The following is a 27,416-nucleotide window of genomic DNA, read 5'->3' as shown; positions in this document are numbered from 1 at the left end:
ATCACCATCCGGTGGAAGGTAAAGACTGCAGACGGTAACAGCCTGTGGCGTCCACACCCGAACAACGACAGCTTCTAAAGGTGTTTGGAGAGGGACAGACTCGCTGTGTAGAGTGTGCAGGACATAGAGGCAGACGCCACCAGACACCCTTTCATATGCTGCGCGGTTCTTATAATAACCCTGATAGCCACGGAGGGCGGGGGTTCGCATTGCTGGAAACCAAGTTTCCTGAAGAGCAATGCAGAAGAAAGGGTGAAGGCTGATAAGTTGGCAGAGCTCAGCTAGATGGTGGAAGAAACCACTGCAGTTCCACTGGAGGATGGTATTGTCCATGGCGGAGAAAGGCTTGACGGGACTGGGAAGACAGATTACGCCTCTGGGTCACCTGCTGCCTCCGATGGAGCACCCGTGCAAGTGCTATCCATTGCGTCTGAGGGTCCGGCGAGAGCGAGGTCCTCAGCGGATGCAAGAATCTCCACCTCATCCTCAGTTGCAGAGCTTGTAGGAAGCGGTGGAGCAGGTGCTACCGCAGGTGCCACCGCAGGTGTCTTGGTCTTACGGGTCTTCAAAGTCGTTTTCTCTCGCTGGTCCTTTGGTTGCTGTTGTTGAGAGGGCTTATTGGAGTCAGTCTCCAGAACCGAAGAGGATCGCGAAGCATGTCGACCAGCGACCTGTGGCTTCTTCAGCCACTGGCTGGCGTCTGCTGTGCCGCTGGTAGGAACCTGGGAAGGGAGTGACCCTAGGGATCCCTCCCGAGCGAGAGAAGCCGAAGCAGACTTACGCTTCTCCGGCTTAGAAGTGGGGACTGGTGTTCCCAGTGGTTTAGTGGGTGCTGCTCCCGAGGTAGATGGTGTGGGAGCAACAGCGAGAGAAGGGGCCCCCATCGTCAAGGGGGCAGGTGAGGTCCTCTGACTCTGAGAGCTGGCTGTATGTCTTGCAGCTGAAGGAGCTGGAGCAGGAGTGACAGTGGAGGCATAAGATGACATCAGGCGCATGGCATGTAGCCGTTCATATTTCCGCTTAGCCTCAGTGTAGGTCAGTCGGTCCAGGGTCTTATATTCCATGATTTTGCGTTCTTTCTGTAAGATACTGCAGTCCGGCGAGCAAGGGGAATGAGGCTCTCCACAGTTGACACAGACAGGAGGCGGAGCACATGGAGTATCGGGATGAGATGGGCGTCCACAATCTCAACATGTGAGGCTAGAAGTACAGCGAGAGGACATGTGACCGAACTTCCAGGACTTAAAGCACCGCATCGGAGGAGGGATATAGGGTTTGATGTCACATCGGTAGACCATCACCTTGACCTTCTCTGGTAATGTATCTCCTTCGAAGGCCAAGATGAAGGCACCGGTAGCTACCTGGTTGTCCCTCGGACCCCGATGAACGCGCCGGACGAAATGTACACCTTGGCACTCTAAATTGGCGCGCAGCTCGTCATCAGACTGCAAAAGTAGGTCCCGATGGAAGACAATACCCTGGACCATATTTAAACTCTTATGTGGGGTGATGGTAACGTTAACATCCCCCAACTTGTCACAAGCAAGTAACCTGCGTGACTGGGCAGAGGATGCCGTTTTTATCAAAACTGACCCAGAGCGCATTTTGGACAAGCCCTCCACCTCCCCAAACTTGTCCTCTAAATGCTCTACAAATAACGGATAGAAACGAGTCACCATCAGCTCTGGTACAGACGAGATACCTGGGCGAATACACGTCACTGTCATTCATTGCCTTTCGTTCCTCCCATGGTGTGGCCAGGGATGGGAACGATTTGGGGTCATAAGCGTTAGCTTTAAAATGAGCCCTCGAACGCTTAGAGACTGCTGGTGGCTGGCCGCCAGCGAGAGATGATGTACCACGCTTCATTGCGGGTCATCCACCCTGATGCCACCTACTCCGACCAAGGGCCCTCCCCACGGGCGCCACTCAGCTGCAGCAATAGCCACCTGGCAGGATGGCCATTGCTGGGAGTCCTGATGCCCCAGGGAGATGGGCATCTACTCCTTGCCATACGTGGGGAGTTAACGGCGCAGGCATCAGTAGAGCGATCCCTGTGTTGTCAGGGGGCTACAACCAACAGGGTACATGGCGGCCCCACCACAACGGACTGGCTACCGTGCTGGATGTTAGGTGACATGCAGGAGCGTATCCATGCCCAAGAGATGTAGAGCGGGCAGGACTGCAACGCAACGACGAATAAGCTGGCGAAAGTTCTCAACGCAAGATGGACACAATGCACCAAGTAAGGCGCCCTTCCCCAATCGGCTCGCTCTTTGGAAAAATTTTGAGATATGGAGGTCAAACTCGACAGGGGACCATCACATAAGGCCGAAACGTTTGAGACTCCTTTTAGTCGCCTCTTACGACAGGCAGGAATACCGCGGGCCTATTCTAACCCCCGAACCCGCAGGGGGAAGAGAACAAGATGCCTGGAAACACTATCAATTTCTCTGTAATAACGGTGAGTACAATTGCAGTTGCCCATATGTATAATTACTTCAGAATCAAAAAGAAGCTTTGATTAAACTAATTTCTGTTGATTAATGGTCTATGTTTCAGAACTTATTAGTATCTTAAATGCAATTTTCAAGTTCACTGATGCTATAGTGTTCATCTCATTCTTGATCCTGTTGCCGTTAATCCTGTCATCTTACTTCAGTTGCTTACGTACTGACATCTTACAATTTATCTTTATCACTTCATTTCTTTCTTCCATTTCATTTCACACACATACTTATTATGAATCCATAATTTCAAATACTATGCCACAACCCAATCATTAAACACCAATTAACTGCACGTCAATTTCTGCGCCATATTTCTAAATTCTGAACAACCTTATGATCAGCTGAGAGATTTCTAGCAACACTAAAATTCTGATTTTTGATAGTACAGTATATTAAAGGCATCATCTAGTACCTACAAAACATCTTACAATACGCCACAAGGTGAATTTCAAATATGTAAGGAAATGAAGTGCTTTTTTATTAATATTTTTGACTGCCTTGCGTCTATAATGTTACACCAACTACGAGTCCGAAGTGTTTTTCTCCCTCCAGTTGGCACACCTGCGAACTTACTGTAAATGCTTCGATGTACTACTTACTATTTAAAATGATTACCAGCAGAGTTCATTTCAAGTGTCATGTTACTGATGACCACTACCTACAACAAGACAATGACCAGCCATTTGGCATTAACAATTTGTTTGTGCACACAGCTCCAATACAGTATGAAATTTGGAAACGGGAGGTGAGCACTGTAATACCTACAAGGGGTGGATAAAACACACACACACACACACACACACACACACACACACACACACAGTGTAGGAAAACTGTTCACATTCAAAACAGCATCTAGTTGTCTCACAATGGATAAATACTGGTCCTGTATGGTATTCAAGGAAATCTTATACCATTCTTCCTGCAAAATAGTGGCAAGTTCAGGTAACAATTATAGAGATAGATGGCAAACAGTCAATAACGCCCCCCCCCCACTCTCTCTCTCTCTCTCTCTCTCTCTCTCTCTCTCTCTCTCTCCCCCCCAAATTATACCACAAATGCCTAATAATACTGTGATCTGGTGGCTGCGTTGGTCAGAGGGGATGCAACAATTCATACTCGTGCTCACAAAACTGGTCCTGGGTGATGCAAGCACTGTGTACGGCCCCTGTCACCTTGGACCACAGTATCACCATTAGGGTACAAACCCTGTACCATGGGACGGATCTTATCACCCAAAAGGCTCAAATAATTCTTGGCAGTAATGTGACTGACAGTATCCATGGGGCCCATGGAATACCACAGTATGGCTGCTCAAATCGTCGAGAGTCCCGCCATGTTTCACTCTTGGGATGTAAACTCAGCCAGAAGTTGGGAACAGTGTGTAATCTTCCATTGTTCCACAGTCCTGGTTTTATGGCTTTGATACCACATTTTCCTGTTATGGGCAATTTCATCACTGACGAATGGTTTTGGAATGCCAGCTCTACTGGCAGTTTCCGGCTTCTGGGGCTCTGTTCATATTGTTTTGGTGCTGACAAGGTTATCAAGTGTGAAATTCAGTTTTTCAGTAACTTTTGTAGCTGTGATCGTCTTATTTTTCACCACAATTTCCTTGAATGACTGACTGACACAATCACTCACACGACACTTTAGTTTACATGGTGAATCAGCAGATGATGATTTTCCACTTTTCCCACACACAGTATACATCTTTGATATGGTACCTCTTGAAACATTAAACACTTCGGCTATCTTGGTTACAGAAGCATCCACCACATGAGCACCGACAAATGGCCCACATCTGGATTCACTTAGCTCTGACATAATGGACTCACACTTTTCTGACCATGACTGACACTTGCAACTTATTGAGGACTCTGCACAGGTGCCACTGTAGTCAAATACAACAGCACAACCTGCAGGTTTGGCTAGCACTGCATTTATGTTCAAGCATGCATTTCCTACAATGTTTCCATATTTTTGTCAAACCCCTGTATTACAAGTGAATGATTCTTAATATATCAAAATAAGATTTGTGTAATTTACACACGTGAATAAGCAGCATGCTCCTGTGATTGACTGTTTACTCACCATAATGTATCCTCACTGCCCATTTCTTTTTTAAACTGCCTTGTGTAGCTCTGCATCAGTTGTTGGTTAATTTCTCACTAAATTGGGCACACTGAATACCAACTTTCTCATATGATTAACTACATCTTTAACAGTGTAATAGGGGTACTCTTGTTATATCCCCTGTCACTAAAAGAGCGAAAAAAATGTAGGCTTGTATCCCCTCAGGTTAAGAATTTCTCTTACTCAGTTTAATTATTTGCTCAATGCTGTCAAGATGCAACATCAGATGTGTTATGGAGCCCTTTAGGGATGGAAAGGAATCCAGTGTGCACTCAGTTTATCTGGCACAGGGGCCTCATGCAAACCGTTGAAGAGACCCTGCAGTTATTGAGCAGGCAGGATGTAATCATCCACAAGTTGTGGTTTATGTCAGCACCACTGATGTCGGCACTTGGGTTCTTAGGCCATCTTCACTTTGTACAGGCAGACGGTGCAGGTGGTAAAGACAGCTTACCTCACACGCGGAATGCAAGCAGAGCTCACAATCGACAGCATTGTTTCTATAATCAATCAGGGTCCTTTGGTTTGGAGCTGTGCGGGAGGGTTGAATATTTCTGGACCTGGGTTATAGGGTGAAGAATTGTAGGAATCCCCTTAATAGGTCAGGGGTGCACTACACATAGGTAGCAGCTACTTGGGTAGCAGAGTACTTGGGGAGTGCACACGGGGATTTTTTAGGCTTGCCTATAGTTTGAGGTCCTCTGACAAATGATCGCCAACACAGATGAGCAGAGAGCGAAATTCAACAGTGTAGAAGGCAAAGATACTTCTACTGTCAAAGTTTAACTGGAAATTTCACTGCCCACCAGGAAAATTTTCATGCTCAAATGTTTCTCTAAACTGACAGCTGGCTGAAACCCGAAGCAGGACGCTACAATGTATTTGGCATGACTTGGAATGTATATCGAAAAGAACGGCTGGATGCCAAAGGAGTAGTAGTAACTGTTTCATTGCTATCTACAAAAACATGTTACCTATCGAGATCGAAATTGAATCCAACTGGGAAATTAACTGGATGCAATATTCAAATAAAGTCTATGGTCAGTTGTGTGGAAATAATACCCAGATTGTGCAATATTAGTTGCAGGTGACTTTAACATAGTAGAGACTCAGTGTCTATTGATTCATTTCAGATGGTGTGCTCACACAGTTTTGTGAAGTACTTTCGAACATTTTTCCAGAAACCGTCTTGAACAGCTAGTTAGACAATCTACACACAATGGAAATATATGACGGCAGTATCTGTTCCCGAAAGAACAGTTACCGTTGATGTCCATGCAGCTTTGCTAGAAATGAAATGGTAAGTAAATGGACACCCTAGCTGCAAACAGGCATTGATGTACTTCATTGGGGACATGTTTTAAATGTGTGCCCCGACTGGGACTCGAACCCGGGATCTCCTGCTTACATGGCAGGCACTCTATCCATCTGAGCCACCGAGGGCACAGAGGATAGTGCGCCTGCAGGGACTTATCCCTTGCACGCTCCCCGTGAGACCCACATTCCCCAACATGTCCACACCACTACATTTGTAGTGCGCCTAACAGAAGTTTGCCCACATACTCATTACTCGTGGCAGATTAATCTACCAAGTCCCGTACGAGTTGTAGCTACAACTGGAGTTATTATCAGTGTCAGCAGCTATAGGCAATTAGTGACCAAGATCTCTTAGTGGCACTGGTTACTAAAGTGAATAAATCCAAGATGAAGGCTAGGAGAGCATTAATGCTAGAAAGAGTAGATAAGCAACGGTTAGCATCTCATTTAGACAATGAATGGACATCATTTAGTTCCATTATGATGGACATAAATTACAGCTTAAAGTTTAAAGCAACTGTGAATCATTCTGTGGACACATATTTGCTGAGCAAATGGATTAAGGACAGAAAACATCCACCTGGTTTAATAATAACATTCAGAAAGGGGTGAGAACCAGAGATGGTTGCACCTCATTTAAAAAATGAACACAATAATGACAAAAGCAAAATTTAGTAAAAATTTGTGCCTGCGAAGCAAATAACAACTTCCACCGTCATAACTTAGAAAAACATCTTGCTGCGAACCCGAGAAAATTATGGTTATATGTTTAATATCACTACGTGGACCCAAGGCTTCTATCGAGGTACTCATCAACCAGTGTGGTATGGCAACAGAAGACAGCAAAAACAAAGCTGACATTTTAAATTTTGCATTTAAGAAACCATTCTTGCACGATAATCTTACTAAGATATCGCTGTGTACGAATGCATGCTCTCACAGCGATATCCATTAAAAAATATTCTCGGGTTTCAAGCCATGTCAAGTGGTTTAATGCCCAGGAGCTTTTGGCAGAGGTCTCCTCTGACATTGTCAAGTGGTTGACTGTCACGTGAATGCCACTGCCGTGCTGATATAGCCATCAGATCACCGACCTACACACTTGCAAAGCATTTGGCCACCTATTCTCGTAAACAACTTGACACAGCTTGAAATATGAGAATATTTTATTAAACATACCATTGTCTGACTATCACACAGACTCCCATACACGAGACACAGTAATAGGCACCCCTGGCCTAGAGAAGCAATCAAAAAAGTTGAAAACAAAAGTCACCAGGTCCAAAGAAGTCACCAGGTCCAGATGGAATCCCAATTCGGTTTTAGGGAGAGTACTCTGTGGCACTGGCACCTTACTTGGCGCACATTTACCCAAAATCTCTCGCCCAGCGCAAAGTCCTAATTGACTGAGAAAAAAGTACACATGTCTCAAATAAACGACAGGAATAATAACTGACCTGCATAATTACAGACCAATATCCTTAACACTGGTTTGCTGCGGAATTCTTATTTTCTGAGTTTGAATATGATAAATTTACTTTGGACGGAAAAGCTTCTGTCCACAAATCAGGACCAATTTAGAAAGCATCACTCATGTGAAACTCAGCTTGCCCTCTTCTCACACAACATCCTGAGAACCACAGGTAAACAGGCAGATCCCATGTTCCTACACTACCAGAGTGTGTTTAAGATGGTGCCCCAGTGCAGAGTGTTTAGAAAGATATGAGCATATGGAACAGATTCCCCAGATACACGAGTGGCTGAAAGACTTCTTAAGTAAAGGAACCCAATACACTAGGATGACAAGTGTTCATCGGAGACAATGGTGTATCAGAAGCACCTCAGGAAAGAATGATAGGACTGCTGCTATTCTGTACATACATAAATGATCTGATAGAGAGGGCAAGCAGCTATTTGCAGCTGTTTCTTGATGATTCTATGGTGTACAGGAAACTATCATCATTGAGTGACTGTAGAACGATAGAAGATGTCTTTGATAAAATATCTAGTTGGTGTGGTGATTGGTGGCTTACTCTAAATGTAGAAAAACTTAAATTACCACAAATGAGTGTTAAAAACAATCCCAGAATATTCGAATATAACATAAGTAATGTGCTGCTTGGCATAGTCGCATTGATTAACTATCTTGGCGTAACACTGCAGAACAATATGAAATGGAACGAGCATGTTGTGCTGGTAGATTTGTTAGCAGTAGTTTCAATCAGCATGCAAGCATTACAGAGAAGCTTCTTTAACTCAAAAGGGAATCTTGGGAGGAAGGACAACATTTTTTTTTCCTGAGACACTACTGAGAAAATTTTGGAAAACCAGGATTTGAGGCTGTCTGCAGAACAATAATTCTGTTGCCAACATACATTTCATGTAAAGACCATGAAGACAAGAGGAATTAGGGCTCAATGGAGGCATTTAGGCAGTCACATTTCCTTCATTCCATTTGCTAGTGGAACAGGGAAGGAAATGGGTGACAATAGTACAAGGTACCCTTCACCATGCACTGTACGGTAGCTTGTGGGGTATGTACATAGGTGCAGAATGGAAGTGGTGTAGATGATGAGGTCCCATACTCCAAGGAGTGTAGGTGACGATGCGGGAGACCCACACTGCCACCGAGTAGGCAAGGTCCTAGCAGAGGTGGTTTGCCATTGCCTTCCTCCAACCATAATGGGCATGGAAGATGATGATGATGATGATGATGATGAAGACAACATAACAACAACACCCACTCATCTCAAGGCTGGGAAAATCCCTGACCCCACCAGGAATCGAACCAGAAGTAATTATACATATGGGCAACTGCAATTGTACTCACCGTTATTACAGAGAAATTGATAGTGTTTCCAGGCATCTTGTTCTCTGTGTGTTGGGAAGCTGGTGGCCATGAGAGAATAAAGTTACAGCAGTCATTAACATCATATTAATATAAAATTCTGTGAAAATGATTGTGTCAAAGATATAAAGGTTGTCATAAGATATATAACATTCCTTCATTTTTGCAATGAGAAAAGAGAGAACTGAATTATGGAGAGGGCATATTTGTTTAAATTTATCAATCCCATTCTTATTTTACATCATTATTATGTTATCCTTTACCATGTTGAGCAGTAATCAAGACAGACTCCCTGATAGCTTGCAGCACTGTTGCCAGCTTTCAACTGCAGTGCACTAACAGCTGCAGGCAAAAACAGAAGCCATCTACAGAGCTGTGACGACACTGAGGCATTGCCAAAGAGACATTTACAAAATTGCAAAATGTTAATGGTTGAGGCAATCCCACAAAGTTGCCATGCCCAGCCCACTGCAACTGTCAGGTATCAACTTACGCCAACTCAGTTATAGAGTGTGACATTTTACCACTACTATTCTGCAGTTTGAAAAGCATTCATATTTATAATTTTGAACCTTCAAAGCAAGATGCTAATCTCTGCATCACTATGAAATCTTAACAACTATCTGACTATTTGTGCAAGGCTTTTTTTATTATAGTATGCCTACTTCATTATGGAATTAGAATACAAGCATACATTACTTTAGCTTCAAAGACAAATGTAACTGCATTTACTTACTGCTCTTTGATTTCCGTGTATTCTTCGGATTTTCCCATATCTGTTTCACTGGCTTCTTCCGTATCTAGAGAAGTAAAACAAAAGAATTAGAAAATAACCATCTGTAAAAGAACAATAATTTTAATAAACACATCTGATGTTCTCTTGCCATGTAAGATCCTTAGAGACGACTGTACCACAACCTCGTGATGAAAGGAGAAGACACTAACTGTAACACTGCTTATGGCACAATTCCTGCATACACCAAGCAAAGACCAACAGATCAAATAAGAATGTGGATGATCTAATTAAGAACTAAGTGGGAAAAAAATTCATATCTGAAGAAGAAATAGGCTCCCCTATATTTGTAAGTTGGCACTCATGACACAGACCTCACATTGCAGGTTAATTAACTGCTAACAAGGAAACATTGCCAAATGTCACTATGCAATCTTGATGAAACCTGGCGGGTGTGCAGAGGGAGCTAAACAGTTCAACACACATTTCTTGGTTTATGTCCAGTTTTATTTTTTAGGGGTGAAACACAACATGAAAGATAATTTGGCATTTTAAGTTTAGAGGGAACATCTCTGAAATGATGATATATAAAAACTGTTCATAAGTAATTAATGTTCTTCAAAACTATATAATAAACCTACGTAACAATTTGAAATTTTGCAAAATACTTGACAACCACAAATTAATTTTGAAAAATGAAAACTTTTGTTACAACATAAATTAGAGAGGCTTTCAAGCCACATACATCCCTTTATAATAAAGCTGGAACCTGAAACACCATTTCTGGAAAATAAACTGTACATAATGTGCTGTCTAAGTACTTTCAACATACGTAATTAAAATATCTAAATAATCATTACTATTCTAATTATTTAGTTTACTTGTATTTGTTTTATGTCTTAAGTTGTTATTTTATGTTTTAAATTCAAAGCTTTTTGTTTTTAAATTCACTGTTTCACATATTGTAAAATGGGACAAATTTGCCCCTTTTTTCCTCTTCAGCCTGGTTTTTTTATCCAATAATGCAAAAAAAGGTTTTTGAAATCATCTTAAAACAAGAGTCTTGATCTCTAACTTTACAATCTGTTAACAGATTACAACTTGTGAATTTGTACATTAAAAAAAAAAAAAAAAAAAAATGTGGGAAGTTACCTGGCAAACTGGGCAACTTTGCAGCTGTGTTAAAATCAGTGGAAACCACTAAAAAAATTACCAAAAAAGAAGTTTAAAGCACTGAAAACAATTTCCACATTGGTATTAAATGCTTTAATGCAAAGATAGATAAAAGAGATACAGATAGGTACATACAAAATTTAAATCTTCTAAGTTGAAAGTTAAAAGCAAAGTTCAATATTTTCATAAGAAAAGAAAAATTTGCCTCGATTTCGATTGCAACGATTGTTAATTATGTACACAATGTCTTTTACATTCAGGGATGTTTCATCTGGCCCATCTAGAAAGTAACAACATTTCTCCATCTCCTGTAGAAAGATATGACACCTCGAACTCCCCGATTCCGTAGAACTGAATAAGCTTGCCAACAAAATGCTTTGCTTGACAGGTTTTTTTTTTTTTTGTCATGAATTTTACTACAACAAACATTCCAAGCTTCAGTCTTAAGATCCTGGGTAGCTCCGGCATTAATTTAATTATGTTAATGAATGCCTGAATTACAATCCTCTTCACTGCAAAAAGAGAGATCAACTAATTCCTGGCTACCTAGTTCTTCCAAGGTTCAACATCTGTTCAGGTTCAAAGTCAATTTGTATCATGAAAAGAAAAGGCACAGAGGGATTCCTCTGAGTGTTCTTCCATCTTAACACCTTGCCCCGCCCCACACCCCCAATTTGTTTCATTACAGAGGTACTCTGACGAGATTGATGGTTCATCAAGTGTGATTCATTAACAGCTTCTCCTGTGACCATATCAGTTCTCCTCCTATTCAGCGGACCCTTATTTCTGCATCAGGCTCGAAGGTAATTTAAGAGTGAATCACTAATTCTTCATTACCACCAGCTCTCTATTCACCTATGATTCTATAACAAACCATGTCAGGATTTAGTGGCACAATGCCACATTCCTTGACCCCTGATATGATGTTCAATTTCATTTTCTCTCCTTCGTCCAAAGCAAAGAGAAGTTTTGCCAACAGTTTGGGAAATGCACGTCTCTTAATCATTGTGGAACTAAATGAGTTCCTCATATTATAATCTGACAATATGGCTCTCCATTTCCCTTTACAGAAAACAAAGGCTGAAAAATACAGAGGTTGACACAGATGAGTGGATGCTGGAGGCAAGAACACAAACCGAACATCATGAGTTCTGCATACCTTGGTATCTCCTATTGAACATTTGGGCCAGATGGATTTTTGCGCATGGCACAACATGGAAAAACCACTTTTCAAAATGCAGAGCAACAAACCATCCACCAGCTGTATTGCCATATTTTGTTTTTTTTTTTGGTCCCCCTAAAATCCACGTGTCCCATAACAGTTTTGAACGATAAATCACAAAAGGTGGAATTAGTTCTCCTGATGCCAAAGTTGCAAATATTAAAGAAACACTTGCTTTGGTAGAATTTATGACTTTCTGAATACTTGCAGCCCCCATGAAATAAAATTTTTTTTTATGCTCTGTATCATCAGTCAAATTTTTTTGTCATGGGATAATATGTGGGATAGAGGAATTCCTTCTAACGAGTCTTTCAGATTACTAAAGTATGCTTTAAGCTGTTCTATTCTAATGCTAGTTTTGGAATGGGAAATTCTTCATGAAGTGCCAAAGTAAGTATTTGTTAATGCCATTTCACAAATAAACAGTACCAGTTACAGCCAGGTAAGTTATTTTTTAATTATAAAATCTGCTTCTTCATAGAATCCAAGAAATTTTTCATGATTAGTGGAAAAACCAGGGCACCCAAGAGGCATTCCCCAATCTGTACATACGAGAACTCGTTTGAGGATCTCTTCTTCTTCACTACTCAGTGCAGTCTGATGCCCCGGTTTCTTTAAATGGAGACTCTTCACTTTGTTTTCAATTGTTCGAGGATTACTGACTCTTACTGTGTTTCAATTGTTCACTTGCTTATTAATCACTGTAGAGCTTTAGTGTACTGTAGTCACAAATTTGATGCCTGAGCACTTCCAGTTTCGTTCTAATAAGTCTCGGCACTCTAATAATCTGTACAAAGACTCAAAAATCCTTAATTAAGAAAGTGTGAAAGAGGTCAGAAAAAGGCAAAATTCTAGGTTGCCAAAGTTGTCCCATTTACACCAAGCATGCCAGTGCAACATTGCCAGTTATGTTACTGTACTAAAACATCACACAATTTTATTTCTGACAGAGATTCTGAAACCTAATTATATACCACACAGAACAAATGAAGTAGTTTTCACTTATATTAGAATGAGTGGACAGGGTGAGACGCTTTTATAGATTACCTGAAAATGCGTTTTCCACAAGCGGAAAGAAAAAATAACGGTCAGTCTGGATCGAGAATTCAAGAATACCTTTTTGAATCCCCGTATGTCCTGGTTGTTTGTTTGTTTTTGTTTTAACAACTGGGGTCATACACGCCCAAGTCAAAACTATAGAACTCGAAGAAAAAAACCGACTATACACCAATCCCAACTGACATAACAGAAGACAGCTAAATGCAGGCACGAGGGAAAAGGACTAAAAAAGACACCATACAGAAACAGAGGTCCAAAACTAAAAATTAAATGGCCTCTGCCATATTCCTTTGGCAGATAAAAAGTAAAACGCAGTCAACAGCCCACACACCATTTGCTAAAATGGCTGATAACTCAGATGGCAAACACAAATGGGAACGTAAAAGGTCAAAAAACGAGTATTCCATCAGTAAGTGGTAGACAGTTAAAACTTGGGCGCAATGTGCACAAAGTGGTGGGGTAGCGCCACTTAGCAAATGACAATGGCTAAAAAGTCAGTGCCTAATATGCAGCCGAGTTAAAATAACCACCTTCTGGCAGGAGGGCCAGGCGGAGGTCGTCCAAACCACTGGGAAAGGCTTAATAAGCTGGAGCTTATTCCTGTGAAGGGAGAACCACTGGCAATGCCGAAGGGATGCCGCCTCCTGACAGACGGCAACACAGAGGTCTTTGGAGGGAATATAGGTACTTGAGGGCTGAGGTACTAGGACCGCAGCTTTGGCAGCAGTGTCAGCAGCCTCGTTTCTTGGCAAACCGATATGACCAGGAACCCACAGAAACATCACACTGGCTCCATCAAGAGTAAGCAGGTGACAGTTTTCTTGGACCAGCTGCACTAAGGGATGGGCAGTGTACAGCACACACAGGCTGGAAAGGGCACAGAGAGTTAGGGGAGGATGCAATTGAAAAGGCTGTGTCGCTGGATGTACTCCGTGGCCTGATACAAGGCAAAGAGCTTGGCTGTAAATTTGGAGGAGTGTGCCAGAAGCCGATGTCTAAAGACATGGGTGCCAATGACGAAGGCACACCTGACCCGACAGTCAATCCTAGAGCCATCAATGCATACAACAAAGGTACTAAAACTAAAGGCGATAGACTGAAGCCGGAGTAGTGTCCTTAGGAAGCAAATGAAGTGCAAGGTTAACATGTGCCACTTCAAAAGCCAAGGTGGCAAAGGGTTCACACCCACTGGGAAAGGTGCAGGTAGTGCGAAGTTAAGTCGCTGTAGCAAGTGCCGAAAGTGGACTCTGCTGGGGAAAAGTCATGGTAGTAGGACAGTGGTAATTCACCACCTTCAGCATACAGACACTCAACCAGACTGGTGTAAAAGGTGCCTGTGGCTAAACGGATGCCACAATGGTGGATAGTGTTGAGATGACAGAAGAGGGATGGGCGTGCAGACGCATAAACAAAGCATCCATAGTCTAGTTTCGAATGGACAAGGGATCGGTACAAACGGAGGAGGGTTGTTCGATCGGCACCCCAGGAAGCACCATTGAGGACATGTAGGACATTGAGGAAGCGCATACAGTGGCCTGCCAGGTAAGAGACATGGGAGGACCAATAAAGTTTCCTATCGAGCACAAAACCCCAGGAATTTCGTAGTTTCAACAAATGGAAGGCCAAGAGACCCAAGATGTAAACATGGTAGGAGAAACCACTTGCTTCGCCAGAAGTTCATACAGACAGTTTTGTCAGTGGAAAAGCAAAAGTCATTGTCAATGCTCCAGGAGTAAAGACGATCAAGACACCACTGAAGACACTGCTCAGTGAGACAGGTCCATGGAGAACTGTAATAGATGGAAAAATCATCAACAAAAAGGGAGCCGGAGATGACCGCTGGGAGACAGGCCATGATAGGGATAATGGCGATAGCAAACAGGACAACACTCAGGACGGAACCCTGAGGTACACCGTTTTCTGGATAAAAGTGCCCAACAAGGCAGAACCCACATGCACCCTGAAAACTCTATCTTTTAAAAATGACTGAAGAAAACAGGGCAGGCAGCCACAGAAGCCCAAGTGTAAAGAGTTCTCCAGCAGGTGTCATAGGCCTTTTCCAAATCGAAAACACGGTCATAGTCTGGGATTTCCACAGAAAACCATTCATGATATGGGCGGGCAAAGTAACGAGGTGGTCAACTGCAGAACGCCGTGACCAAAATTCACACTGTGCATTCGTCAGTAAATTGCAAGACTCGAGCTACCATACCAGCCGGGCATGAATCAGGCGTTCCATCACCTTGCAATCACGGCTAGTAAGAGAGATGGGGCGGTAACTAAAAGAAATGATTTTGTCCATACCGGACTTAGGTATGGGTATGACGGTGGTTTCATGCCAGCATCCAGGGAATGTGCCCTCTGCCCAGGTGCAGTTGTACATGTTAAGCAGAGAGTGCTTGCCCTGAAGAGAAAGGTGCTGCAACATTTGAATGTGGATGGCTTCTGGCCCTGGGGCAGAGGATCGGGATGAACTGAGCTCCCTCATAGTAAAGGCGGCACTGTAGAACTCACGATTCAGAGAAGAGAAGGGTATGCCCCAGCCTCCTCCGCTCGTTTCCAATGGAGGAAGGCAGGGTGATAGTGGGAAGAGCTCAAAATATCCACAAAATGGTGGCCCAAGTTTTTGGAGATAGCAATAGGGTCCACAATAACATCATCTGCTACTGTGAGGCCGGAAATGGGGGAAAGGATCTTAGTCCCAGAGTGCCATCGGAGGTTGGCCCACACGGCACAGGAAGGGGTGGAACTGTTAAAAGAACTGAAGAACACAAGGACACATTGCACTCATCTGTTTATAATGACTGCAGTTTGCCACCGTATGATGATGGCTAAAAACGCGGAGAGCACTTATCCGTGTGTGAATGACATTGCGGCATGCCTCAGTCCACCAAGGGACAGGTACATGATGTGGTAAAGAGGCAGTGCGAGGAATGGAACGTTCTGCAGCAATAAGGATAACATTGGTGAGATAGTCTACCTGATCATCACAACTGGGGAAATCATGTTCTTCGAAGGTTGCAATGCAGGAGTAAAGCTGACAGTCAGCCTTAAGAAGTTGCCACTCAGGCGTGCATGTGGATGGGGTAGGAGCCGGCAAACGAATAGCACAGGGGAAATGGTCGCGGTCAGAAAGAACGAACCACTCAAGATATACATCTACATCTACATTTATACTCCGCAAGCCACCCAACGGTGTGTGGCGGAGGGCACTTTACGTGCCACTGTCATTACCTCCCTTTCCTGTTCCAGTCGTGTATGGTTTGCGGGAAGAACGACTGTCTGAAAGCCTCCGTGCGCGCTCTAATCTCTCTAATTTTACATTCGTGATCTCCTCGGGAGGTATAAGTAGGGGGAAGCAATATATTTGATACCTCATCCAGAAACGCACCCTCTCGAAACCTGGCAAGCAAGCTACACCGCGATGCAGAGCGCCTCTCTTGCAGAGTCTGCCACTTGAGTTTATTAAACATCTCCGTAACGCTATCACGATTACCAAATAACCCTGTGACGAAACGCGGCGCTCTTCTTTGGATCTTCTCTATCTCCTCCGTCAGACCGGCAAGATTGAGGCCGGCCGGGCTAAGGTACCACGTGGTGACACCACCTAAGAGGATCTTCGAGTTGGCGAAGCAGCTGTAAATCCCCTTTGTGGGACCAAAGGCCGTGAATGTTTCATTGGAAGACAGTCATGATGAGGAAAGAGATGTAGGGATGTCAACTCGGCGGCCACTGACTGACAGCTGGTGTAGAGTGACTGCTACAGGGCACAGAAGCAGGAGGACCCTGCTCCAAGGGGTCCACAGAAGCATTGGTGTGCTTGTGCGGTCTGTCTGTGGAGTCCAATGCTGAAAAACAGTTGGTGGTGTGCACCGGCAAGATTGAGGCCGGCCGGGCTAAGGTACCACGTGGTGACACCACCTAAGAGGATCTTCGAGTTGGCGAAGGAGAAGACCATTTGCCTTTGGTAGACTTCTTTGAGCCCTTCCAGTTAGAGGAAGACTTGAATGGTGTTTGGCTGGAGGGATGGAGGAAGTCTTCACAGGAGAACTACTCCTGTCCTTTCCAGCCTATTGGTTGTGTAGCTGGTGGCTGCGCCCCTGAGGCGAGAGTTTGACAAATTGTTGCACAGCTGTATAGGGGGATGGCGATGTTACCTTGACACTGGGTGATTTCACAACCTCAGAGCTGAACTTGAGGTCGCATGTCTGCGTGGCCAAGTCCTTCATGGAGTGACAGATAACAAGAACATAACTATAGGTGCCAGACTGAAGAAAACAGGGTTTGTGATTAGCCAGTAACTTGCTAGCTACCGGGTACGGCACTTTTTCCTTTACCCGACTCTCTTGGACTGCCCACTCATCAAGATACACGGGACAATCTCGAGAGAAGGCTGCAGGGCCGCCATTGCAGTCGACACAGTGGGGAGGAGGAGGTGGACAATCGCCCTCGTGCACATCCCTACCATAAGTGACACATTTGGCTGGGTGTCGACAAGGCGTTCTAGTGTGGTTGAAATAATTACACTTTTAACAGCGCATTGGGTTCGGAATGTACAGCTGGAATATTATAATTTCAAAGCCTGCTTTGAGCTTGGACGGAAGCACCACTCTATCAAAGGTGAGAAAGAGAGTGCGGGTGAGCACTGAGGAGGAATCAGTCTTTTTTTAATTACACGATGGACAGCTATGACACCCTGATCAGAGACATAAGATTAGACCACCGAGAAGCCTGGTGTAAATTACACCACGTGGAGAATTCTAAGGTCTATGGGGCTCGACACAAACAGGGTAACCATGGAGAAGCGAGGCAGCAAGCAGCAGTCATGCTTAAGAATCAGAAGAGGTCTCCAAAAGCAAAGTGCCATTCCATAAATGAGAGCAGGCTTTCACAGGGCCAGCAATTGCATGAACACCTTTCTGAATAATAAACGGATTTCCCATGGCAAAGGACTGACTGTCTTCAGTACGTGACACCACGAGGAACCATGGCGCAGTGGGAAGGGGCTTTAAATCATTAGCCTCATTACGTTTGTGTTTTGTAGACATTGAGTGGGAAGATGATTGACTCATCGCGAGAAAATCCCCATGATTGCCAGTGTCTCTGATGGCACACTCCTTCCAACTGGGGGCCCTAGGGGGCACACACACATTAGGTGATAGTTCATATCTCCCGAACACCTGACAGAGGGACCAATCAGCAATTTGGGAAGGCTACAGCTCAGGCAATCACCCCTCGCTGGGCCTGGCCTGTACCAGGGGGTATGTGCTAACCCTACCTGTCTACCTGGGGCTTAGAATTACATGTTACCCAGTCACCTGTTATGCGTGAGACACGTGGGCCGGCCTTCAGGAGCGCACAAGGAGGAAGTAGAAAGAAAGAGTATTCTGAAACGCCAAAGCGGAGGAACGAGAGGAGAAGGGAAACAAAGAAAGGAAAAGTGAGCAACAGAATGCAGGACATCCCCAATAATACCGATATGTTTCCCAAGGAAGGGGAAAAAGAATAGCAAGAAGATAGACATGCAGCACAGAAGGAAAAAATGCTGCAACGCTGCAAAGGCTGGGGCCCTGTGGTAGCCAAGCACAAACCTGCTAAAGAGTGGTGAGCCCCCTGGGAGGCTATGTCCTGGTGAAAATATCAATATTTGGGAAACGCTTGACCATGTCAAAAACTATTTGGAAGATGCTTTCTTTCTCAGTGATGGAGCAATATCCGTATTATTGTTACATTCTTGCGATGCTCAATGTGAAAGAACTATTTAGAGCATCGTACCACAGGACAAGGAACTTGTTCATCTGGTGATCATATGGGATTCGACAGCACAGGTGGAGCCTTGGATGTATACAACTTTCAGTGTTTAGAAGAACTTTGTGAGAAGACTTTTAGATCCGATGATGATATCAATTTCTATTTGAGAAACTATAATCACGGTGCAGTCATTAGTACATAATCAATTCTCTTTGCCAAGGCTTATCAAAGCACTGAAATACGACGACACAAATCATGGTATTTAGAGGATCACCCACGACAATTTGAAATCCTGCTGAATTCCATTTTATGTTGTCTTCTCCATTATGTGACGAAATTTCATTCCTTTTACTTGCACAGTGTAAAAAAATCATTTTTTTAGGCATTCCTTATAGATTATCATCATTGCAATTATTTTCTATCATAACAATCAATTATTATTTTCAGTAAACAAAAATCACGTGTAAAAAACAATAAAAGCCATGAATTTAAAATGTAAAATGACAGTTCAAAACATAAAAGAAATATAAGTAAAATAAATAATTAGAATAGTAATGAATGTTTAGATATTTTAATTAGGTTTGTTGAAAATGCTCAGACAGCACATTGTGTAAAGCTTATTTTCCAAAAATGGTATTTCAGGATCCAGCTTTATTACACAGGAATGTATGTGGCCTGAAAGCTAATTTAATTTATTTTCATAACAAAAGTTTATATTTTCAAAAATTAATTAATGGCGGAATGAAATTTTGCAAAATTTCAAATTGTTACAAAAACTGATTACAGTTTTCAGGAGCCTTAATTACATATCACCTTTTATATGAAAAACATTTTTCATATATCATTTCAAAAATATTCCCTCTAAACCCGAAATGCCGAACTACTTTTTGGTGACTTTTACCCCTTAAAACTGTCATTCCATGTGAAATCAATCAATAATAAAAAAAGAAAAATGAACCCTGATTCAGAATCTTTTAATATTTTCTACATATGAAAATAAGACAAAAGCCAATACTAAAATTTTTTTTTACATATTGTTTTTGAATTATCACTTTTTAAAGATCTAGAAATGGAGTGATTTTTGCCATGGTTTGAAATCTCAAATGCTCATAGTATTTGCGGTACAGACTTGAAATTTATACCATTTCACTCAGTTCATTACAGACCCTGAAAATATGATTTGCTTAACCAAATTCATAAAAATGCTAAATTTTCCCAAACAATTTCTTTTCCATTCTGAAAATTTCGAAATAGAAATTTTTTGTTTTGAAAAAATATATATTAGTTGTACACTACTTGTTAAAGTGCGTACCAAACGTTGCATTAGTTGTTGTACATACACTCCTGGAAATGGAAAAAACAACACATTGACACCGGTGTGTCAGACCCACCATACTTGCTCCGGACACTGCGAGAGGGCTGTACAAGCAATGATCACACGCACGGCACAGCGGACACACCAGGAACCGCGGTGTTGGCCGTCGGATGGCGCTAGCTGCGCAGCATTTGTGCACCGCCGCCGTCAGTGTCAGCCAGTTTGCCGTGGCATACGGAGCTCCATCGCAGTCTTTAACACTGGTAGCATGCCGCGACAGCGTGGACGTGAACCGTATGTGCAGTTGACGGACTTTGAGCGAGGGCGTATAGTGGGCATGCGGGATACCGGGTGGACGTACCGCCGAATTGCTCAACACGTGGGGCGTGAGGTCTCCACAGTACATCGATGTTGTCGCCAGTGGTCGGCGGAAGGTGCACGTGCCCGTCGACCTGGGACCGGACCGCAGCGACGCACGGATGCACGCCAAGACCGTAGGATCCTACGCAGTGCCGTAGGGGACCGCACCGCCACTTCCCAGCAAATTAGGGACACTGTTGCTCCTGGGGTATCGGCGAGGACCATTCGCAACCGTCTCCATGAAGCTGGGCTACGGTCCCGCACACCGTTAGGCCGTCTTCCGCTCACGCCCCAACATCGTGCAGCCCGCCTCCAGTGGTGTCGCGACAGGCGTGAATGGAGGGACGAATGGAGACGTGTCGTCTTCAGCGATGAGAGTCGCTTCTGCCTTGGTGCCAATGATGGTCGTATGCGTGTTTGGCGCCGTGCAGGTGAGCGCCACAATCAGGACTGCATACGACCGAGGCACACAGGGCCAACACCTGGCATCATGGTGTTGGGAGCGATCTCCTACACTGGCCGTACACCACTGGTGATCGTCGAATAGTGCACGGTACATCCAAACCGTCGTCGAACCCATCGTTCTACCATTCCTAGACCGGCAAGGGAACTTGCTGTTCCAACAGGACAATGCACGTCCGCATGTATCCCGTGCCACCCAACGTGCTCTAGAAGGTGTAAGTCAACTACCCTGGCCAGCAAGATCTCCGGATCTGTCCCCCATTGAGCATGTTTGGGACTGGATGAAGCGTCGTCTCACGCGGTCTGCACGTCCAGCACGAACACTGGTCCAACTGAGGCGCCAGGTGGAAATGGCATGGCAAGCCGTTCCACAGGACTACATCCAGCATCTCTACGATCGTCTCCATGGGAGAATAGCAGCCTGCATTGCTGCGAAAGGTGGATATACACTGTACTAGTGCCGACATTGTGCATGCTCTGTTGCCTGTGTCTATGTGCCTGTGGTTCTGTCAGTGTGATCATGTGATGTATCTGACCCCAGGAATGTGTCAATAAAGTTTCCCCTTCCTGGGACAATGAATTCACGGTGTTCTTATTTCAATTTCCAGGAGTGTATTTATACAACTGTGTGTGTGTGTGTGTGTGTGTGTGTGTGTGTACACATTTACTTCTTTTGAAAGTAATTCAATTCATTATAAATGAATTGTTGAGACCAAATTAGCAAAGCACACCAGGGGCTTTGTGCATGTGTAGCTCTTTAGGCATATGAGCTCAAGGGATGAGGTGGCAGAAATCATCCAATAAAATGTTGAAAGGCACATGTTGAAATACACCAGCTACTAAGTGAAGTTTGTACTTATTCCAACATGAGAGGTTCAATGTTTTATTGGTAAACTAGGCATTTTAAATCATGACAGTGGCGCGTTTGTGCCACTCTGTCACCTGAGAGTGTTCCTATAGAATGAAAATAGTGACTTGATATATGCACACACAATAACAGTCAAACTGGTTTTCTTAACACCCATATTAATCAATTGTGGGAGCACAACATGAGCAAATATTTACTTAATTTGAATTGTTTTAGAGGGGTAAAGCATATATGTCATCAGTCACTTCTACATGACAAATGATGAACATGCAGCATAAAAATCGAGCTTGGCAAGAAGTTACAGTTATTATAAAGCTGTAGCAGTCACAGGGGCACAGAAGTATCATGCATTTACTCCTCTGGGCAAACCTAAAGGTAAAGCAAAAACTGTTTCTGGCTTTTAAGGATTTTTATGTTCACAACATTCAATTGGGCCCATATGCAGCGTCCTTTTGAACAGATTACAGGACTTGTTTGTGCCTATGACAAACAGTGGACAGGGTTGCCTCAAGTGAAATTCCCTGATTTCCAGACAAGTTTTAGCATTTTTCCCTGACAAATTTTGAAAACTCAAGGGTAAGTTAAGAGGTACGTTGACAATATGTCTTTGCAGCTATGAAACACGGAACAATAGCAGAAGTCAGGTAATATATATAAAAAAACTTGCAAGCAGGTGGCGTTTCCCAATGTGAGAAAAAAATCATAAGTACTAACACCAACATCTTTTGTAATGAACTGTTTTTAGATGGAGAAAGCATGCCAAATGGTACATGTATTTCATGAAAACCACTGATGTCATTTCATTTCAATAAAACCAACACACATTTGGTGACAGAGATACGCATTTCCTTGGAGTCACACGACAGATTTAAAATACCTTCACTGATCTCAGGAATAACCTCAGAAAGATGTAGGCCTCTTAAAAGAAGTGTATAAGGCAAGGAAGAATTGTGTACACAACCACTGTAGGTGGCCGCCAATAAAATATTGGCTCTACTATGTTCGTTATTGTCTGTTATTATCCACTGTGGTGTATCTATTATTTTACAGGTATTTTGTGATTTTTCTTTTGAGAAATATACTAATATATAGTGTTCAAACTGCCAGTGACACAATTTTCTTCTCCATACTTTCCAATATGTTAACAAGGCTACTTTTGAAGTGCCAAAATGTACTAGAACAAATAAAATGTCTATAAAACACCACATTGTACAACATACTTGGGGTGAGAGAGTCTGAATTTCTGAAACCTACCGTCCACGGCCTCTGGCATGCTGAAGAGCACCACAATCCTGGGTCCACTGATAAACCACGAAAATCTGCTGTGTTACGCCACACACAAACAGACCCGGCCTGTGGGCAGATCGGTAAGACTAGATCTGACAGGCAGGGCCTACACATTAGTGGGAACCTAACAGCTTGACATCGGCAGGCCCGATCCATTACAGATAAGACAAGAACGAGATTTTTTCCAGTGTCTCCTCCTCCCCCCGCCCCCCCAAATTTCCCCGATGTGTTTCAAACACCCCGATTTCCAGAACCTGAAGCAATCGTGGTTGATGCCTTCTGTGCTATACAGTGATGAATAAGGAGAAGTAAACCTTTTATTTACACATCACTGTGGACCAAATCTTTCTTTTTCACAACTTAGAAGATCAGATAAATTGGCTGTAATAAAAAAAACTTCGTACTTTGCAAATTAAATTCCTCAACCGCCACTGGAACAACATATAAACTATCAGATGTAGAGTTGCGCAAGAGCGTGCCATTACATCAAGGATGTCATTACTGCTTGGGGGGAAATAGGTTAGGCCTATATTATTTCAAAGGAAAGTGCAATACATAAAATTAAGCAAGTGTCCAATTTTGCCAATGCTTTGACCTGTGACACCATCAAGATGATACATATACGGCAACCATATTTCAGTTCAGCTAAAAACAAATTGGGGGGGGGGGGGAGGGGGGGGGAGGGCAGGGAGGGAGAGGAAGTAAATGGTCTTGGGTGGTGACATGCTAAATATACAGTAACAATGTCACCATTCTAAAACCATACCAAAAAATAAACATGAAATCCTTGCAAATAAATTGAACAAAAATTTAAAAATGAAAAAAATCTGGAATCTAACATTTTATTTGACCGATATAGCTCTAAGGATAGTAACGATACCAGATACCTCCCCCTGCCTCCCCCCCCCCTCCCCATCCCACATATTGACACACACACACACACACACACACACACACACACACACACAAAAATAACCATCACTGAAAACATTGCCACATACAACTGTACCTGGTTTGAGATGCAGAAACTCGGCTCAACATCATAATTTCCATGCACTGCAAACACTTTACACATTCCACCAAGCTGTTATATAACTGGAGAACTTTAATTGCATAAGCCATATTGTCGTCCATAAGAGCAACTAACCAATGACTAGTAAACTTTGTTTTAACATCCACATATAGTAAAAAAAAAAAGTTTTATAACTATTAACAATGCAATCAAACAATTTAGAAACCTACATCACACACTAGAATGTGCCATGGCTTGCTCCAGTTCACACCTTCGGCAAGCACAAACTATTTCTAAAACGCTGCGCCTCAATGATGTCACAGCTAAGACAGGTCAAACCAAATGGGTGAAATAGGACCCTTCCATTGACTCTAATGTTAGACTGTAAAAAGATGGTTAGTGGATCACCATAACATCCTACTTGTTGAAAATGAGTAAAAAATCTCTCTACAAGGCACTCAAATAACAGCTACATCATTGTTTAATTAATAATACTGAATATTGTTGTTTAATTAATAATACTGAATCATATTAACATGTCTGTGAAATGATGGCATAATCAACTACATTATTTGTACTCTCTTCGTAGTATGTGTTGTTACAGTGCATGTTAAAATATTGCCACACTTAACATTTGAAAGCTGAATGTTAATTTAAGTTTTAAGCGTGTGATTGTAATAATGTACTAAACTGATTATCATTAAATAAAAAATACTTCTTTGACTGTTATTTGATTTTTAACATATTACACCTTAGTTACAAGTCAAAGGCCCAGCAAACTAATGCACAAGGTGCTGCGCTTATCATAAAATGAAATTAATTTTAGTATCTTCCTGCTGGAGCGCCATCATGGAATTTGGCACACACATTAACAAATAATGAGTGAATAAATTTTTTTTTCCAAAACAAAAAATATAATTTTGAAATTTACAAAAATTAAAAAATAATTTCATTTGGGGAAATGTAGCATTGTAATGGATATCATAAATTAGCATAAACTGCCAAAGGTTATAAGAATCTGAATAAAATGGTACAAATTTTAGGTCTGTAAGTCAAGGAGATATAGTGATTAACGTTGCGCTTAATTTAGGAAGTTTTTGAAACTAATAACTCAGAATTGAAAGGTCCAAAAAAAAATTTTTTAAGTTTAATTTGTGATTTTTCATACAACCAAATTATCAAAATTTGATACATCAAGAACCACCCCATACGTTGATTTTGCATGGACTGACCCACACATAAAATTGGGCACAAACAAAAATATATGTATTGCACTATTTTGCCCTATCTACACATCCACCAAGTTTCATCAAGACTGTTTATTGCCACTTGGGCACATATAACATTAAAAAAGGTTAGAAGAATGTAGAGAAAGGCACAACACTGGTACAGTACTATAATATTTGCCCTCCATCACAAAAAGAAGCTTTTCAGGTAATTACAACATACAATTTAAAAATATTATATAATAGGCCCTATATGGGGAACTGGTTGATATTTTACATCTCCTACTGTAAAATCTCTATTGCATCTTTAACATGTAGAGTGGTAGTTCTATCAACAGCGAGGTAGGGAGGTTAGAGATAAGGACCCAGTCAATAATCAAGTCATTAAAGAATGAGCGGGAGCTCAGATTTAAGAAAGGAGAGGAACATAAATTAGTTGTGTCCTTTTCATAGGACTCAACCAACATTTGTCTTAACTTGGGAAAGCCACAAAAAAACCTACATCAGGAGGGCCACAAAGAGTCTGAACTCCCTTCTTGAATGCGAGTTTTCTCGGCCACCTCACTCCATAGGAGATAAAAGCAGACAGCAAATGCGAAAAGAGAAGAAATTATACAGATGCGCAATAAAAAAATAAAATCGACATGAACGTCATCCCTCAAAGGAAAAGGATTGGAATTTCAACGTTTCTCTTCCAGAACACATGTATAAGCCTTCACCTTTTCCTGCACCCACTTCCTCACACCATAAGAAGAGAGAAAGAAAGGCAGAAAGATTTTTCTACAATTGTTCTGTAACACTAGGCAGTAGGCACATGCTTTCATGTCAAATGTTGGGTGTACCTGTAAGTTAAGAATCCGTATGACACTCTTCTGCTAGTGACAGTATTATTTGTCTTGACTGGGTAACATATGCCTAATGCTCTACTACAAAGCAACCATGGAATTTAGCAGTTCATTTCACTCTACAATAAATCACGATTTAAGCTACTCTATAAACTTTAATACAATGCCACAGTATGGTACTCCTAGGCTTAATATCTATCTAAACTAACTACATGGAAGTTTTATATTAATATACCGGTATGCCTAAAATTCATAAGAGCTTCGTCAGTTATTCAGAACCTAAATTAATAATGCATGACACGTGAACATCCACTGATAAATGCTGACCCTCTCTGACAATCTTATAGAAGAATAAAATCAATTTACAAAACTGTTGTTCACGCCAGAGGTCGAACCTAAATACCGTTTACAATTTAAGACAGCTTTAGTCTGATCGGGAATTACCGGTCTGTCACTGCACAACAAATTAAATCACTGGAATATTATGAAAAGTAAAAAGATTTACTTTGCCACAGAAGCTTTAATCAAGTCCTGTATAAGCCAGCTGCCTTACCAACTGGTTTTGTCAATCATCCGCTATCGTATTATTACCTTCATCGCTTTCATCGTGCTCGTCATTCTCTCTGTCGTCGTCCAAATCATCGTCGTTGTCATCTTCAAAATCATACTCGTCGTGTACGTACGCTGGCGAATATGAAGGTCCATGATGAGACATTTTGTAGAATGTGTCAAAATATTCCACTACGTACAAGTAACTGTTTATGTGATACACAGGGGACGGTGAAATATTTTACAAAAATGCCAGCGTAAACAGGCATTCTTTTTATTACAATGTTCGTGGCCCATAACAGTAAATCTTGACACAACACACAGCCAGCCTAAACATATCTATGTTCCCATCGTTCTACACACGCAAAATCTATACTGAACCTAGCATCCGTCTCCTAATTTCAACCTGACAAAATCCATACTGCAACAACATTACCGCCTCCAGCTCGGAACCAAAACTAACGCTTTCACTGTTTAAATCACAGATGATAGCAACATATACAAACGAGTGAATTGTCTCTGACCCCACTTACGATTACAGAAATCGACTCACGATATGATTGGGAGAGATTTTTCATTGACTACAACAATGTAGATTACATATTTTACCATGGTATTTATTTTCTACACAAATTGCAAAAAATTAAAAATTATACGCATTATATCAAATAAAATTAAAATTCAAGTATTCGTCATTTTTTGTGCTCCAATAAATACTCCGACACATAAATGCCGGTCCAAAC

The 27,416-nt window shown here is 42.3% G+C and overlaps 1 protein-coding gene and 1 non-coding gene across 3 annotated transcripts in view; both read right to left on the bottom strand.

The window, feature by feature from the left end:
* The window catches only part of LOC124613323 (sin3 histone deacetylase corepressor complex component SDS3), a 119,461-nt gene extending 92,291 nt beyond the window's left edge, over positions 1–27,170 (bottom strand). The window contains exons 1-2 of one of the 2 annotated variants that reach the window (XR_006979634.1): positions 26,716–27,170; positions 9,548–9,611 (exon numbers count right to left, since the gene is read on the bottom strand). Coding sequence is in view for 1 of the 2 variants with exons in the window: in XM_047142023.1 (XP_046997979.1) it covers positions 9,548–9,611; positions 26,716–26,839 (188 nt within the window). In the remaining variant the exon portion in view is untranslated. The remainder of the gene's footprint in view (positions 1–9,547; positions 9,612–26,715) is intronic. The other variant, XM_047142023.1, reaches the window with a different exon arrangement.
* Trnat-ugu lies at positions 6,016–6,090 on the bottom strand. Its single transcript has one exon. It is a non-coding gene; the product is annotated as a tRNA-Thr (tRNA).
* Positions 27,171–27,416: the final 246 nt, after the last annotated feature.

The sequence above is a fragment of the Schistocerca americana genome, chromosome 1 (genome assembly GCF_021461395.2).
Source record: "Schistocerca americana isolate TAMUIC-IGC-003095 chromosome 1, iqSchAmer2.1, whole genome shotgun sequence".
Classification (NCBI taxonomy): domain Eukaryota; kingdom Metazoa; phylum Arthropoda; class Insecta; order Orthoptera; family Acrididae; genus Schistocerca; species Schistocerca americana.
Note: the sequence above shows the minus strand (reverse complement) of the source record. Positions and strands in the feature narration are given on the sequence as shown.